Source organism: Podarcis melisellensis (genome assembly GCF_964234715.1).
Source record: "Podarcis melisellensis genome assembly, chromosome: 17".
Taxonomy (NCBI): domain Eukaryota; kingdom Metazoa; phylum Chordata; class Lepidosauria; order Squamata; family Lacertidae; genus Podarcis; species Podarcis melisellensis.
In genome coordinates, this window is record NC_138534.1 from 30,559,462 (window position 1) to 30,576,051 (window position 16,590).

The window sequence follows — 16,590 nt, forward strand, 5'->3', positions numbered from 1 at the left end:
CGCTTCCTCTCTTCCGGGGTGGGCGGGAGGCGGCTGTGATGATGGCGGACGGGGAAGGCGGCTTAGACCCCGAGCCCTGCGCTCCTCACCTGGAGGCGGAAGGCGAGGCCGCTGGGGACAGCGAGCTGGACTCCGGGCTGCCCCTGGACACCGACGGCTACGTCCTGTACAGGTATGTGCGAATGTCGTGTTATCTACACACACACACACACACACACACACATATATATATATATATATATATATATATATATAGGGCTTACTTATGAGTAGACGTGCAAAGGACTGCGCTCCAAAACTTAATTATATATGGAGAGAGAGTGTGTGTGTGTGTTTTGGAGCGCAGTCCTTTGCACGTCTACTTACTCATAAGTAAGCCCCATGAAGTCCAATGGCATCGACCCCTAGGTAAGCGTGCTTAGGATTGTAACCTCGGGATGCCTCTTTTGTTGTTTAGTCCTTTAGTTGTGTCCGACTCTTCGTGACCCCATGGACCAGAGCACGCCAAGCACTCTTGTCTTCCACTGCCTCCCGCAGTTTGGTCAAACTCATGCTGGTAGCTTCGAGAACACTGCCCAACCATCCCGTCCTCTGTCATCCCCTTCTCCTTGTGCCCTCCTTCTTTCCCAGCATCAGGGTCTTTTCCAGGGAGTCTTCTCTTCTCATGAGGTGGCCAAAGAATTGAAGTCTCAGCTTCAGGATCTGTCCTTCCAGTGAGCACTCAGGGCTGATTTCCTTCAGAATGGATAGGTTTGATCTTTTTGCAGTCCACGGGACTCTCAAGAGTCTCCTCCAGCACCATAATTCAAAAGCATCAATTCTTCCGCGATCAGCTAGATCACTAGATGCCTCTTTTATGAAAGCCCAAAGCCCCAAACCTGCTGTTTGGTTTATTGCTAGGTTTGTGTGTCTTTTGAGTTTGGGTGGGTTTTTTTTAGCAAGTTGGGGTGTAAATGTCCAGATAAATGAATGAAACAGATTCGCCTAAGCAAGGCTTGGGTTTTTAAAACGAAGGATGCCCAGGTCTGTTTGGAAATAGCCTCGTCCACTTTCCTGGGCTTCCTTATTCCCGGAGAGGGGCTGATCGCTCTGCTTAGCATAGATTGAGAGAGACTCTGAATTACTTTTATAATGTCATGAAACATGTGGTTGGAAATAGGGACATTGTGGGTGGGGGTGCAGGGCAGTGGGGAAATTGCCTAAAGGAATCAAGCAGTGCTGCCCACATGTGTGAACCACATTCAGTAGCTCTGAACTATATATGTCCTAGTATTTTATACTTTCCCCCTGGTTGTCAAATTATGATTATTATTTTTTTTTACAGGGATAGGAAGGAATGGGCTGATGTGGAGCCAGTACCTCAAGATGATGGGCCAAATCCAGTAGTCCAGATCATATATAGTGAAAAGTGTAAGTTTCAAGTTCTTCGGTTAAAAAATAAAATCGGTATGCCCACCTAACTAGAAGTGTGGCCATAGAAAGGTGATTCATTCTTCATTACTATTGTCTTTATGGGAATTCAGAAGTAGAACTGACAGAGTAAGGCAATTAGGATGATTCAGGTCATGAAAGAGGGTGTGAGATTAGAACTACACTTGCTACTAGCACTTAGGTAGATTGTTTACAACCCCACCCACATTAGAAAGCTATCATTAAAGCTTCATGTATATGAGAAGCTGGGATACACATTTAAAGCTTATTTGATGCTTGATTGCCCTGGGTTTCTTCAGAAGAAAATACCATGGATAAAGAGGTTGTTTTTAGTAGATAATCTAGATACAGATAAACCAGCAGCTTTAATGCTAGTTAATTCTGCTGTTTCAGCAAGAAAAAACAAGCTACATTAGGTACTTCTCTGTTTGATACACAAAAGTACCAAAAAGGTATTTACATTTTAGGTGCATTTTCCAGATTACTGTACCTTCAGTGGGTGTGGGTGGGTTTAAAACAATATTTCTGTAAGATGCTTAGAGGTTTTCTTACAATCAAGCAGTATATAAGTTTTATTAAGTAAGTAAATAAAATACAATAAACCAAAAAAAGAGAGGACAGGTTCCTTCCTCCTCCGAGTCTTCAGTCCAAGTGTCAACAGTGGGAGTGACAAAGCGGGAGGAGGGGAGGCAAAGTGAACACACAACAAACGTTAACAAGTTAACTTCAGCTGAAAATGGTAATTAAAGGTTAAAGCCATTTTGAAGAAGGATTTAAAGGAAGAGGCTGGGAGGTAACCAAAGAGAGAGAGAGACTCAAACTGTGTTGGTTTTCCGAGAAAGAGTTCCAGGCATAAGGGTAAACAGGCAGAGTTGATGAAGAAAGCAATGTGGACTGTGTGGCACTTCCTCTTGATCTGGAAGCCGCAGTTAGTGTAGAATGCAGCGGAGCAAGACCCTGTCAGCATATAGCACCTGAGCTGGGAGACCTGCGCTGCTTGCCGGTTTCCTAGCAGGCCAAGTTCAAAGTGTTACTATTACAGTATTATAGAAAGCCCTTAACAACTTGGGACCAGGTTACCCGCAAGAGGGCCTTACCCCATATAGACCCACTTGGCTGCTTCGAACTGCGGAACTAGCACTGTTACAGGTGTTGCATGATACTGAAAATGGCTTAGGGTGCCAAGAGTTGGAGAAGGGAAGATCATAGGCAAGGACATGGCAGGTAATAAGGGCAGGGAGAGGGTGGGGCAAAGCAGCGGAGAGCTCTAAAGGCCATGGGGCACTTATGCTGGATAGGGAGCCAGTCTAGGGAGGCCAGGGTCTGAGCCATGAGGGATGTGAATGGTTTTGGCAGTAGAACTTTGGGAAGAGATGAGATCTTTGTCCTTCAAGGAGGATAAGACAATTGATGGTCATGATGGCTGGTGTACTGCCTCCAGCAATGGCCTTGGTATGCCTCTGAACACCAGTCGCTGGGGAAGACTGTTGTTGTGTTCATTGCCAGCTTGAGGGATTCCCATAGGCATCTGGTTGGCCACTGTGAGAACAAGATTGTGGACTAGATGGGTATTTGGGCTTCTTCTGACCATGAAGGAAGGCTAGAGAGTGATTTGGCATAAAGCAATTTCTCTCTCTCTCTCTGTAGTTAAAGATGTGTATGATTACTTCCGGGCTGTTCTGCAATGTGATGAAAGGAGCGAAAGAGCATTCAACCTAACGGGGGATGCCATTGATCTTAATGCTGCGAACTACACTGTGTGGTATGTAGTGATGATGAATCTGTCATTTATTGTTAGTTGGGAATTGCTGAATATACATGAAGAAAACGAGAAGTTGAGTCTGAATTTCTTTTATTTTTGTGTGGAATCTCTAATATTTGGGTAATTTTTAATCTGAATAGCTTGATTAAAATACATTTTTAACTAAGCAGTGAAACTGTGCTAAAATGCTACCTCTCCAGGCCTTGTTGCAAAATAAGTGAGTAGACTTTTTCCTTGCAGAAAATTATTGCTCATGTGAGACTTGTATACCATGAGACATGACTGCCATTAATGCATGGCATTGTAACCTCGAGGTTGAGGTTGGATTACTGTCATGAGCTCTGAGTTTGGCTGTCATCTTTTTTTTAAAAAAAAATGTCCAGAAACTGCAGGTGATCCAAAATGAAATGGCTAAACTCTCTTCTGGAAGAAGCTGGGGGAGAACTATGCAATATCTGTCCTTCAACAGCCAATGATTGTTGGCCTCGATGAAAAGTGCTGGTGTTCACTTTTAAATCTCTGAATGGCTGCCCCAAGGCCACCTGAAGGAGCAGGTCCTCCTGAGTATTCTTCTTTGGGTCTCGCATTTTGCTGAAAAATATTTTTCTTGCCTGATTATTGTTTTTCCTTCTGCAGGCATTTCCGCAGGGTTCTTCTGCAGTCCCTGAACAAAGATCTACACGAGGAACTCAATTATATCACAGCTATCATTGAAGATCAGCCAAAGAATTATCAAGTCTGGTAATGTCTGGCTCCTTTTCGATAAGGAAAGTTATTTCCCTTGAAAGGAAATGCCCACTTACTTGGTCTTGCCTGTCTTTTGTAAATTATAAGTGCAGAATGCTTATATGGAGACCATTGTACATGGCAAGAATGCTTAAGATGAGGAGGGTTTTGTTTATATGATGACACAACATACATAATACATTTTGCAGAAATGCCAGTATTGTAAATGCTTATAGAAAAACGAGAAGAAAGTAGGAGTGTTTGCAAACATGCACAATCAGCAACAGAAAGAAAGGGGGGGGGGCCCAAAAGCAACATTTCATTGGCCATTTTCTGTATATAACTTGAGAAGAATTACAGTGGTATATGTTAATATATTATGACAAGGTCAAATGCAGCAAATCAAAAAGATTTCTGGGTGGAGGGGAGGGGACAGGGACGGACACACTCACAATCATATAAAATTCAAAATTCTTTATAAACATTCTTAATGAGAAACAACAATAATTTGACGTCCACGTAAATGCTTTGAGAAGGTGTCCTTATAAGCCAAGCTACCAGGTCCATCAAGAATTACTAGTCTATGAAAATGGTCAAGAGCCTACTTACTAGTTCTTCATAGCATAACAAATAACATTACCTTTGTAAACCTCCCTGTCTGGTCACCTTTGTGCAGTTTGTGCTCACCATAGATAACTAGGCTGATGGCTGTTTTCATGGCTGCCTTTGTCCCTCTTTATTTGCCCTTGGCTTGAATATGGCAGGCTGGCAGATGCTTTTTGACTGTGTTCTCGGTCTGTTTCCTTTCCCACCCCAGGCTCAGTTTAACACAACAGCCAGCATTTCTTTTGTTTCCTCATTTGCTAACAGTCCAACCCAATGAGGCTGCTTTAGTCCAGCAGTAGAACTGGTAGCTTACACTGTTGCAGGAACAGCATCTTCTGGTACTTGACAAAGCAGGGCAGTGCCATGTGGCTCTTGAAAGTGCCTGAAAATCCTTTTGCTAGCAGGAGGCAAGAGTGTTGGTTTTCCTGAGATGCCATGCTAAGACTGCATGCATTGGGGTGTTGCATCTGTGGGTGGGACTCTGTGCCCCATCTGATTAATGACTATTAATACTCTGCACAGAAAACATGGCAAATTCAGATGCGTACGTCACTTGCATGCTGGCTTGTGGCATCAAATGATGACATTGTGCATATGAATAAGCTAAGCGGATTAATCGCTGCAAGGACAGCTTTCTTTCTGCCTCATATAAACTCAAAACACAATGTTCGTCAGTGGGTGCAACTTGCACTTTCAGCGGGAGAGTTGCCGAGCAGTGTGATAGAACATTGCGGCCTTTAATGAGCTGTCTCGCACTACAAGATCAGAAGCAACCAAATATGACGATGTGCCACTCATTCAGTTACCGTTCCATTGAACGTTTTTGTTTTCAAGTGCAAATGCCAATTATCCATCACTCTTGGCAGGATTTCATTTCAATAAAAAACGGCTAAACAGTAAACAGGCACCGAAGGGATGCTGGGTTTTAAAAAAAATGGTAAAGGGACCCCTGACCTTAGGTCCAGTCGCAAACAATTCTGGGGTTGTGGTTCTCATCTCGCTTTATTGGCCGAGGGAACTGGTGTACAGCTTCCAGGTCATGTGGCCAGCATGACTAAGCCGCTTCTGGCAAACCAGAGCAGCGCATGGAAATGCCGTTTACCTTCCTGCCAGAGTGGTACCTATTTATCTACTTGCACTTTGACATGTTTTCGAACTTCTAGGTTGGCAGGAGCAGGGACTGAGCAACGGGAGCTCATCCTGTCACGGGGATTCAAACCGCCGACCTTCTGATCGGCAAGTCCTAGGCTCTGTGGTTTACAGCGCCACCCGCACTTTTTTTAGTTTTGTTTAAATAAGGATTTATTCATGTTTTAGGCACCACAGACGAGTGTTGGTGGAGTGGCTGAAGGATCCATCCCAGGAACTTGAATTTATAGCAGACATTCTTAACCAGGATGCCAAGAACTACCATGCATGGCAGCACAGGCAGTGGGTCATTCAGGTATTTTGATGTTGCTCTTAGTAGCAAAATGCCCACTGAGATTTGGGGTGGGGACCTTGTACATTGCAAGGAGCCCTGGGGAATGCCACTGGGAGTGGAATCCCTTCATTGATCACTATGGTGGGTAGAAGGCAGGTTTTGCCCCCTCTGCAATGTTGTTCCCATTTGCGTCACTTTTATTTCCGAACCTCCTAACCCTGGGAATGAATGGCAACCATTGACCAAACTGCTAAGGAAGCAAAAAGGTGCCCCCAATTTTGGGTTCAGTTTCTTGGTCATACTAGAGTGTGACAGAATGTTGGGAACTGTCGTTTGTGTATACAGGTTATTACTGCTGTGTATACAGGTTATTACTTATAACTCTGGTTATAAGTAATTAATATCATGATTAATGGTATTCTCACGACATGACTCTCATGACATTCTCCTGTGTATGGTATTCAAGATGCTATACCAGGGCTGTATCACTGCTTTTCTCATGGGCAGCTTGGCTTGCTAAAAACTGTCTTGTTTTTATTGTTCTATTCATCCTGAATCTTTTGCTGCTTAACTCTTAAAATCTAGAATTGCTTCAGTTGCGGCTATATGTGGAAATGAGGCTATTTCTCAAATGTACTTCCTCCTTCTAGCATTTCTCCTTTATTGTTGTGCTTTTAGGAATTTAAACTGTGGGATGATGAACTGGAGTACGTGGAACAGCTCCTGAAAGATGATGTCAGAAACAATTCTGTCTGGAACCAAAGATACTTTGTCATTTCGAACACAACTGGTTATAATGATCCTGCTGTTTTAGAGAGAGAAGTCCAGTAAGTAAAATAAATACTCAACTTCCTTTGAGGCCATTTACACTTGTCACAGGCAGAAGGATACATCAGAGATGCTTGCTTATATATCCTTGCATGGCTTTTCTTTTGTTTTAGTATATTGGGTTTTACCAACCTGATGCCTCCTGATGTTTGGGACTACAATTCCCATCATCCCCAACCAGCACAGCAGAGTTTGAGAGTTGTAGTCCTCAATTTTTGGAAGGCATCAAGTTGGTGAAAGCTGAGCTAAGGACATCAAAACTCATGCCCTTGGATTATTTTTGCCTTGTGAAGAAATCTTTCTATAGTATTATCTTGAGAGATTCCCCACTATTTTTTTTTTCTTTTTTAAAAAAGAATCTGTAGAACATCTTTTCCTTGGTAGGAAATATGTTTATTGGAGAGAAGACATTTTTAGTTGTGTTCAGCTAAGTCTTAGAGTAGACTCACTGAAATTAATGAGCCTGCTAGTCATGTCCAGTGGGTTTACTCTGAGTAGGACCAGTGTTGAATACCACCTACTCTATGTTGAACGCCGTTTACTCTATGCTATTTGGGGGGAAAATGAGTACTTTGATATGCATAAGATATGACTCCATATTTCCACTCTTCTTTTTCAAATACTATGATTTTCTTTTTTCAGGTTTACCCTAGAAATGATCAAGATGGTGCCCCATAATGAAAGTGCTTGGAACTATTTGAAAGGGTGAGATAAATTTGTTAGCGGCTTTGGTTATTCTGAAGTGCAGAATATGCTAGTATTTGTTATTTTATTTATTACATTTATATACCACCTTTAAGGGACGCGGGTGGCGCTGTGGGTTAAACCACAGAGCTTAGGACTTACCAATCAGAAGGTCGGCGGTTTGAACCCCCGTGACAGGGTGAGCTCCCATTGCTCGGCCCCTGCTCCTGCCAACCTAGCAGTTCGAAAGCACATCAAAGTGCAAGTAGATAAATAGGTACCGCTCCGGCGGGAAGGTAAACGGCGTATCTGTGCGCTGCTCTGGTTCGCCAGAAGCGGCTTAGTTATGGTGGCCACATGACCCGGAAGCTGTACGCCAGCTCCCTCGGCCAATAAAGCGAGATGTGCGCCGCAACCCCAGAGTCGGTCACGACTGGACCTAATGGTCAGGGGTCCCTTTACCTTTTTACCACCTTTATCTTCCAAGGATCTCAAGGTGGTGTTCATGGTTCTCTTCTTCCCCATTTCATCCTCACAACAATCCTGTGAGGTATGTTAGGCTAAGAGATGGTGACTGGCCCAAGCTCACCCAGTGAGTTCAGCACTCTAACCCAGGGGTTAGCAAACTTTTCCCTCAGACCTTGGGGGTGGACGGCGGACTATATTTTTTAAAAAATAAAAATGAACGAATTATATGCCCCACAAATAACCCAGAGATGCATTTTAAATAAAAGGACACATTCTACTATTGTGAAAACACGCTAATGGGCTGGATTTAGAAGGCGATTGGGCCGGATCCAGCCTCTGGGCCTTAGTTTGCCTACCCATGCTCTAACAATTATGCCACACTGGCTTGCTGTACTAATAGCAGGCCCGGGGTTCAGCTTCCTGAAAAATGTTGCTTTCATTTTTAAAACAAGTTTCCAGCCTTTCACTGCAGAGGTATTTGTGAATGTACGTGGGCGGTGCCTATTGCAGCCAATGCAGTTGTGAAATACGATTTCCTACAGTTGGTAGTGGAGCTCTAAGTGCATTTCCTTTGCTCCCATGACTAGGAAAACCAGAAAGAAATTGTGCAAAAGAAGACAGAAAACGTAAATCTATTGTCTGCCTACTTGTTATAAGATGCATAACCTATGCTTTTTTTCATTTGTTTTTGATTGCGTAACTTCCATATTTTTAGCACAGTGTACATGGAGCCCTGGATATTTTGTAATTCCAGATATTTTGTAATTCCAGAGGCTGTAAGAAGGAGTTACTCCAAATGATTTTATGCTCCCAGTTTTGGCAAGGGTAGCAAACTGTAACACAAGTAGAGGATGACTGAGTTGCAAAACGGCACGGAATGCAGACACAAAATGGCTTGCAGAAGGGCTGTGTCCTCCATGCAGGTTTGCTAGAGGGGTGGAAGTTCTCCAAGTGCTTCAGGTGCTGATGCATGTGCAGAGTGATACTGATCAGCTTTGGGTACCAGAAAAGGACTGTCACTACCCAGCTCTGGAGGCTTTGTGTTTATCAGAAAAGAAAATATCAGGTGACACATGGCCATCAGAGTCACATTGTAGAGGAAGCACATACTGGTGAGGATGTGGTTGTCTTCAGGGTTTTGTTTTGTTTTTTTAAATTAAAATCATGTAATTTTTCAAGCTGCCCCTAGCATTCAGGGATAGAAGTTGTAAAGAACTGTTGTTGTTGCATATCCTGTACATGGTGGGTGGGTGTCTTACATAATGTAAACGGCTTACATAAACATATTTATATTGGTGTAAGCCATTTTATTGAATAGAGCAAAGTGGTTTGCAGTCAACATAATCTTCTTGTTTTTTAAGGCTACAAAAAATAGAACGAGACCAGTAACCACAGGTCCAAAAGAGCCTATAGCCTTGTTTTGTTTTTTAAAAATATTTTTTATTAAATATTTTCTTAGTTTACAAAAGTACGTGCAATGTCTCTTTTTTCAGTCTTTTCTGCAGATCAGTTTTGAGACAGATTTGTTCTGAGACATTAGTTCTGTGTACAGTATAAAGTTGGGGAAGAAGAGAGAGAGGAGGGGTGGGGTGGCGAAACTTATATTCTGTTATATAGTGTACGTGTGGGGTTTTGTGTCAGCGTCAGCTGAGCAGGTTCTCCTTCTGCCTTGTTAAATTCAAGTTGTACCTGGTGCCCAGATGACATCTGGGAGGATGCCAGTCGGATTGCACACGCCATGGAGTTCCAGATGTTGTTGGACTCCAGGTCTCCCAACCCCAGCCAGTATAACCTGTGGTCTGAGATGATGGAAGGTAGGGTCCAGCAATGTCTGTGGAGCCACAGGTTCTCCAGCCATAGTGCAGACTTTAGTGCTGAGCAAATTGCTGAATCCTGCTTGGTCTGTTGAAGTGCTTTCCTGGACCTTGTTTCATTTTCCAGGACTTTCTCAGCTGTGCACGTTCCCTTTTGCAGTTAGCTCATTGCCATATTTTAGGGGCAGGGGTATAGTGCCGCTTGTCCTCTGAATAAAGGTAAAGGGACTCCTTACCATTAGGTCCAGTTGTGACCAACTCTGGGGTTGCGGCGCTCATCTCCCTTTATTGGCCGAGGAAGCCGGCGTACAGCTTCCGGGTCATGTGGTCAGCATGACTAAGCCGCTTCTGGCAAACCAGAACAGCGCAATGAAACGCCGTTTACCTTCCCGCCGGAGTCGTACCTATTTATCTACTTGCACTTTGATGTGCTTTCGAACTGCTAGGCAGGAGCAGGGACCGAGCAACGGGAGCTCATCCCGTCGCAGGGATTTGAACCGCCAACCTTCTGATCAGCAAGTCCTAGGCTCTGTGGTTTAACCCACAGCGCCACCACGTCCCTCTGAATACTGGCACTGATTCATGATACTGGTTGAGATGAGTTGCAGGTTAATGATACCTGACACTATTTGTAGTTGCTTGCTTGCTTATCACTTTATATAGGCCATAGGAGTTTTCCACGTTCTGTAGGAAGCGTCAGATTGGTAAATATACAGCGAATGGTGTGGTGACCGCATGCAAATGAAGTGTGGCGTTCACAGCTGCATTTTATTTCAGGATCCTGCAGGATCGTGGCCTTTCGAAACATCCAAACCTCTTAGGACAGCTACTGGAATTGCAGCCAAGTCATAGTTCCCCCTACCTGATTGCCTTTTTGGTGGACATATATGAAGATATGCTGGAAAACGAGTGTGAAAACAAGGAAGAAACTCTCAGCAAAGCATTAGAGGTTAGTTTTTTAAAGTTGTTCAGCCCTCTGTGTTACCCTTTCAATAGACTAGTTGCAATAATCCGATTGGGAACTCAATCTGTTCTCCAGTCTTCTGTAGAATTTAATCTCACCTGTGAATAAATAGTCTGTCAGTTTGAATGTGGTAGCACCAACTTTTGGTACCGCAAACAAATTTTAAGGAAAGGATAGTGATTTTTAAATTGACATAATTGCAGAATGTTATCCATTTTTGCAGAATTGAAAATTAGACAGAAATGCCACAGACCACTTCTCTGCCATGCACTGCAGTCTGGAAGTTATAATTCTGAGGAAAATACTTGTTTAAGATGCAGTATTAACATGCTGTATAACTGCTGTCACTATTACTTCATGCATGCTGATTATCAGATTGCTAACTATTTAATCCCAACTACATAGGAAATGTAAAAATTAAAGGGGTTTTACTTTTTATGTAACCATTTTGCCTCTTTCCATATATGCTGTTCTGTACAGCAGCTGACTCCCATTTCATCCCTAAAATATGCGCTCAGAACTTCTGACTTATTGTTAAGGGCTTTCAGCCTAAAGGCTTGGTTATAACCTGTGGTACATTGAGAAATGCAGTCTTCAGTTGACAAAAAAACTAGATTGGAAGGGTTGGAAAGCTGTATGTTAGTGTCCATTAAGAGAATTAGGCTTGTATTTTATCCTGCCATGTAGGAGAGAGAGAGAACTTTGTGTATTTCATTTGCTTTGCCAAATCTTAAAAGCCAGGCTGAGCTGCCAGATTATCTGGATAGAGTATTTTGCTTTGAGAAAAGGAAAGTCTTTTTTTACATGCTGATAAAGCCCTCTACCAACTTCCTTTGCACTCCAAAAGATGCCTTTTAATTATTATACTATTATTACAATATTGTATAAACAGTGAAAGGGCAGGTCCTTGCCCAGTGGTGCTTAAAATTTAGAATTAGAGAAAAGGGAAGCAACAGAAGGAGGTTAGGAAAACTGAAACTGGTAGGGGAATACAGTAATGTGAATGAATACTCCAGTTGTACATTATTCCACTTCATTGTTGGTGTGTATGGGGCTTGGGGGAAATGCTAAAGGTTGTATTCAGAATTAGGTGACAAAATAGTGAACTGACCCGCTTCATTCTGCAAGAGATGGGATATATATAAATGTAATATCTTGCTGCATATACTAAGCCTTCTCCTTTCTTTTGGAGATCACAATTGATTTGCCATTTCAGGATGTTGTTACTGGTACTCTGTGTGTGATGTTCCCAAAGGAAGATGAATTACTGTTAGCCATTTTCTTTCTAAGCAAAATAAATACCCACATACAATCTACCCCATAAAACAATTTGTTTTTCTCATTGGGGGTAAGTTTGCACCCTGGTCAGTGTTATATTTTAAGGTGTAAAGATACCCTAAATATGTTTCCTTTGTGTTCCCCTGCTGACTGTCATTTCATCAACTCGGCTAAATTTATGTTCTGTGCTGTACCTTAATATTTCTTACTTTATGCTGGAAAAGAATTCTAAATCAGTTAGCGTGGAGTGGGTTGGAAATTGGAAGATTGTTGGGTATTTACTACTGGAGAATCAATAGTGAATTCCATTACTTGTCTCTCTTCAATATTTCAAAATAAATACCACTGGTGAATACCACACATAACTACTACATCAGGCTTTCTAAGGGCCCTGATGGGTATTCCCCAGGAAAACAACAGCAGAGGATTCCATCCTTTTTGGGTCAAAAAATATTATAGAAACTTAATAAATAAAATCATTGGCTTAAAAACAATCCCTGTAGAATTAGTCTCGATAAATCTTGGTTAGGTTAGGATTCCACTGCTGAAAAATAGAAAATAGTTCTGGCAGGGGCTGATGGGAGTTGGAGTCCAAAACATCTGGAGGGTTACCAGGTTGTGGCACGCTGGGCAAGATTAAACCCATAGTTTGACTTGGCAGAATGTAGCTTCAGATCCATACATCTGCTTGACCCAGCAGAGTTCTTCACTTCCACTATCCAGTGTTGTCTTCTGGTCTGTTGCAGGTTTCCAGAGCAGGGAACTGCCTTTCTGCTTATATTGGCAAAACACCATGAGTGTTTGGAGTTGCTATATAATAAACAAAATGGCGGGTATAAACCATGCAAACTGTTCAAACTTGTAATTCTCCTTTCTGTAGCTATGTGAAATCCTGGCTAAAGAAAAAGACATAATCCGGAAGGAATACTGGAGATACATTGGACGGTCCCTTAAGAGCAAACACAGCCCAAGTGAGGAGCAGAATGTGCCAACTTACGATGATCCGCAGTAACTCCATGTTAAAGCAGGAAAGAATATGGCATTCGGTTTTGGGTGAACGACAAGAACTTTGAGAGTGGAGATAGCTAGGCAGGCAGTTAAACAGAGTGATGTTCTCCACCCCTTCCCAAAATATGTTGCAACTCTACATTACTACAGAGGTATTGCTTTTAATCTCACCAGGAGTGTAAGGCACTCTCTGTAACATACTGACCCCTGGTTACTGCTGCTGTACAGATTAACTGTGGGGGTGGTCCAAAGCACTGTGCATTTAAAAAAACACTTAGCAATTACTTGAATTGTACCAAATAAAGGAATTGTTTTCTTCATTTTATGTGAATAATGCTGTACTAGTGATTTTAATGCCCTAAATTGGTTCCGTCTTGGCCTCCACAGAGTGGCCCCTGTTCTTAATAAAGCAAGCGCATGTAAGATTCTGAAAGTATTTGAGTTGGATTGCAGAGTCCTCGTTTACAGTGGATTTATGGAGTAACTTAATTTTAGTTACTTGAAGGAATTAAGTTGTATATCTGAGCAGCTATGCAACACTGACGTGTGTTTTCATTGTATCCAACTAATGCCATCAATAATTTGTATTAAAAGATATAGAACTTGTACAAGGACTTGATGTGTGTTTTGAATTTGGATTTTTTTTAAAAAAGAAAGAAATGGTGTCCCATACAAAGTGGGAATGGCGATGCTGTTGTGAACTCACTGCTAGTTTTGCAGTGCAGGGAAAATGCCTGATCTTGCCACCTTGGCAGCCAGCCTTGCAACAAACCCACTCTATATAGTACAGTACAGTCAAACCTCAGCTCCTGAATGGCTCCATTTTCGAACGTTTCAGCTCCAAACGCTGAAAACCTTTGAATGTTCTAGCTCTAGCAACCAATCGGAAGCTGCTCCTCGGTTGTCTAACATTTCGGAAGCCGAACGGGTTATTTATATACCACTGTTCATCTGAGGATCACAGAAGCTAAACCAAGAACAATTCTGGATTATTCTACCTCAAACCCAATGAGAGTTTGCAAACCGTGATTCTCTTTCTGGGAAATCAACATTTTCTTTTGCTGGGACTATATTGAGTGTGCATGGGGCTTCCCCTCCATTTAATCTTAATATCCTAGAGCTGGATATTTCTGTGTAATCTACCTTCCAAACATCCTAACGGAAGCATCTTGCCACTTAAGTTAATGAAACCATGGGGCATAAGAATGTATCACTCCAGCATGTGGAATTTGAGAGTACTTTCAGCTTCTAATACTCATATATTTTGTCTTCCCAAAGGGCCATGGCAACGGAGCCATAAAGCTGCCCTTCGTAAAAATGGCTGGCCACTTTCCTATATTCTTTCTTTGAGGCCAGGCTGCCACTAGCAAAGATAGCCACTTTTTTGTCGCTTCCAAGAGGACCAGATCAAAAAATGTCCTGAGAGAAGAGTGTCACAATTTGGTCAGGGGAAACTGGGTAGAAAATCACTGGAGGGAAATAGTAGGCAGTGAAATGCAGGAAAGGAACAACAAGAAGTACTGTGGCATCTTAATGACTAACTCTTAGTGTGGCTGAAACAAAATTTAAAAAATCTTTCCAGTAGCACCTTAGAAACCAAATAAGTTTGTTATTGGTATGAGCTTTTGTGTGCATGCATACAGTATGCATAATACAGTAGTCCACAAAAGTTTATGCACTGCTATAATAAATTTGTTAGCTCTAAGACACCATAAGTCTTTCTCTGGTTTTTATTGCAAGACAGTAACACACAGCTGAGGGACACAGGTGGCGCTGTGGGTTAAAGCCTCAGCGCCTAGGACTTGCCGATCGAAAGGTCGGCGGTTCGAATCCCTGCGGCGGGGTGCGCTCCCGCTGCTCGGTCCCAGCGCCTGCCAACCTAGCAGTTTGAAAGCACCTCCGGGTGCAAGTAGATAAATAGGGACCGCTTACCAGCGGGAAGGTAAACGGCGTTTCCGTGTGCGGCTCTGGATCGCTAGAGCTGCGATGTCACGCTGGCCACGTGACCCGGAAGTGTCTCCGGACAGCACTGGCCCCTGGCCTCTTAAGTGAGATGGGCGCACAACCCCAGAGTCTGTCAAGACTGGCCCGTACGGGCAGGGGTACCTTTACCTTTTTAACACACAGCTACCCCACTAGAAAAAGAGATAGGCGTTGGAAAGGATATGGGAAATGGGCAATAGGTCTTTAGAGGGGTGAAGAAAAATGAGTGGGGTTGATGAAAGGTTTGGGGTAATCAAGGACAATGAGAATCAAATCGTGGTGCTAAAAATATGGAAATTTAGCATCTTTGAATTATTTATAAATAAATCAAAATATGCTTTGTGCCTCAGCCCTTCAAGGGCCTCCCAAGACGTACATGACATGGGCAGCCACAGACGCACCGCGACACCAGCAGCCTCCAGGTAGGATGGGGGGAATGGAAGGTGGTGGGTGCCCTCATGTGCAAAGGTATACCTAGGGATTGGTTAGGTTGGCCCCTACCAAAGGTGCAGGCCCAGGGGTTGCAAAAATGGTGCCTCTCACTCTGGTTCAGAGTGACTAGGAGCCCACCCGCCCATCCAAGCACTCCGTGGACTGCTTTGCCGCGTTGGGTGGCCAACATCTCCTTGCCAAGCGCCCAAGGGAGCCTAAATACGCCTCTGGTCATGTGTCAATATATAAGCTTGTTTTTTAAAAAACAACAACTACCTATTCATTTTCAGCGGTTGATGTGCGCTATTAAATCAGAAGTACTGTATCATTGGTGCCTCCCACCCACATTAATCTTTCATAAAGTCTTTGTTTATGTAGGATTGATATTACCTTAATAGTTTGTGTTCTATAGGGCTCACATACATTATTTTGTAATAAAAATGGCAAATTAAAAAATGGGGCAATACAAAAATGGAGATCGCTATAGCAAAAATATCAATACAGTCGTACCTTGGAAGTCAAACGGAATCCGTTCTGGAAGTCCGTTTGACTTCCAAAATGTTTGGAAACCAAAGCTCGGCTTCCAAAAATAGTTCGCAAACTGGAAAACTCATTTCCGGGTTTACTGAGCCAAAACATTCGAGAACTAAGCTGTTTGAAAACCAAGCTACAACTGTACATAGCATTTATATAGGACTTTAGAATTTGAAGTACTTCATATACGTTGTCTCAGTAGTTCATGGCTAGAGTGAGATGTGAATTGTGGATTTCTCATATCCTGATTTTGGCTTTATACCAATTAGCTATATTTTATCCTCCCTTTGTGGTGTTGATCTTTCAAATAATATAGCAGCAACAGCACAGCAAAGTTTGCACCGTTGTAATTATTTCAATTCCCCCCACAAATGTACACTGGCAATTGAATAAATTCAACCTACTACTTTGATTAAACATGCCTTTCGTCACAAAGTTGTTATTATGGAGGACCATTTTGAGAATTGAGTGAGGGGGCCGACACTTTAAAACCCATCCCATAAAATGGCCTGCCAGAAAATTCTGCCATAGGTTTCTCCACAGTTTTTTTGCTGCTATATTGGCAGTTGTTCGAGAAGTCAGCATCTTGCAGTTGGTCAGATTTGGACCAGAACAAAATTAATAAATGGTGCGAATCCTGTTCTTCTGG

The 16,590-nt window shown here is 42.7% G+C and overlaps 1 protein-coding gene and 1 long non-coding RNA gene across 2 annotated transcripts in view; one reads left to right on the top strand and one right to left on the bottom strand.

Moving 5' to 3' along the window:
* FNTA (farnesyltransferase, CAAX box, subunit alpha) lies at positions 1 to 13,606 on the top strand. Its single transcript, XM_081894619.1, has 9 exons — positions 1 to 172; positions 1,325 to 1,410; positions 3,079 to 3,193; positions 3,830 to 3,934; positions 5,843 to 5,969; positions 6,627 to 6,775; positions 7,419 to 7,481; positions 10,520 to 10,691; positions 12,865 to 13,606. The coding sequence occupies exons 1-9, from the start codon at positions 39 to 41 to the stop codon at positions 12,994 to 12,996; spliced, it is 1,083 nt and encodes a 360-aa protein (XP_081750745.1). The 5' UTR covers positions 1 to 38; the 3' UTR covers positions 12,997 to 13,606.
* LOC309360459 overlaps positions 7,430 to 16,590 on the bottom strand; it is a 25,364-nt gene continuing 16,203 nt past the window's right edge. Inside the window, exons 2-3 of the long non-coding RNA XR_014164170.1 lie at positions 7,931 to 8,066; positions 7,430 to 7,569 (exon numbers count right to left, since the gene is read on the bottom strand). This is a non-coding gene — a long non-coding RNA (uncharacterized lncRNA). The remainder of the gene's footprint in view (positions 7,570 to 7,930; positions 8,067 to 16,590) is intronic.

Bases quoted from the DNA above. Each gene is read 5' to 3' on its own strand.
- FNTA (XM_081894619.1), top strand. From the start codon at position 39: ATGATGGCGGACGGGGAAGGCGGCTTAGACCCCGAGCCCTGCGCTCCT. The intron at 6,776-7,418 runs GTAAGTAAAATA...TTCTTTTTTCAG, and splicing joins GTTTTAGAGAGAGAAGTCCA to GTTTACCCTAGAAATGATCA. The intron at 7,482-10,519 runs GTGAGATAAATT...ATTTTATTTCAG, and splicing joins GCTTGGAACTATTTGAAAGG to GATCCTGCAGGATCGTGGCC.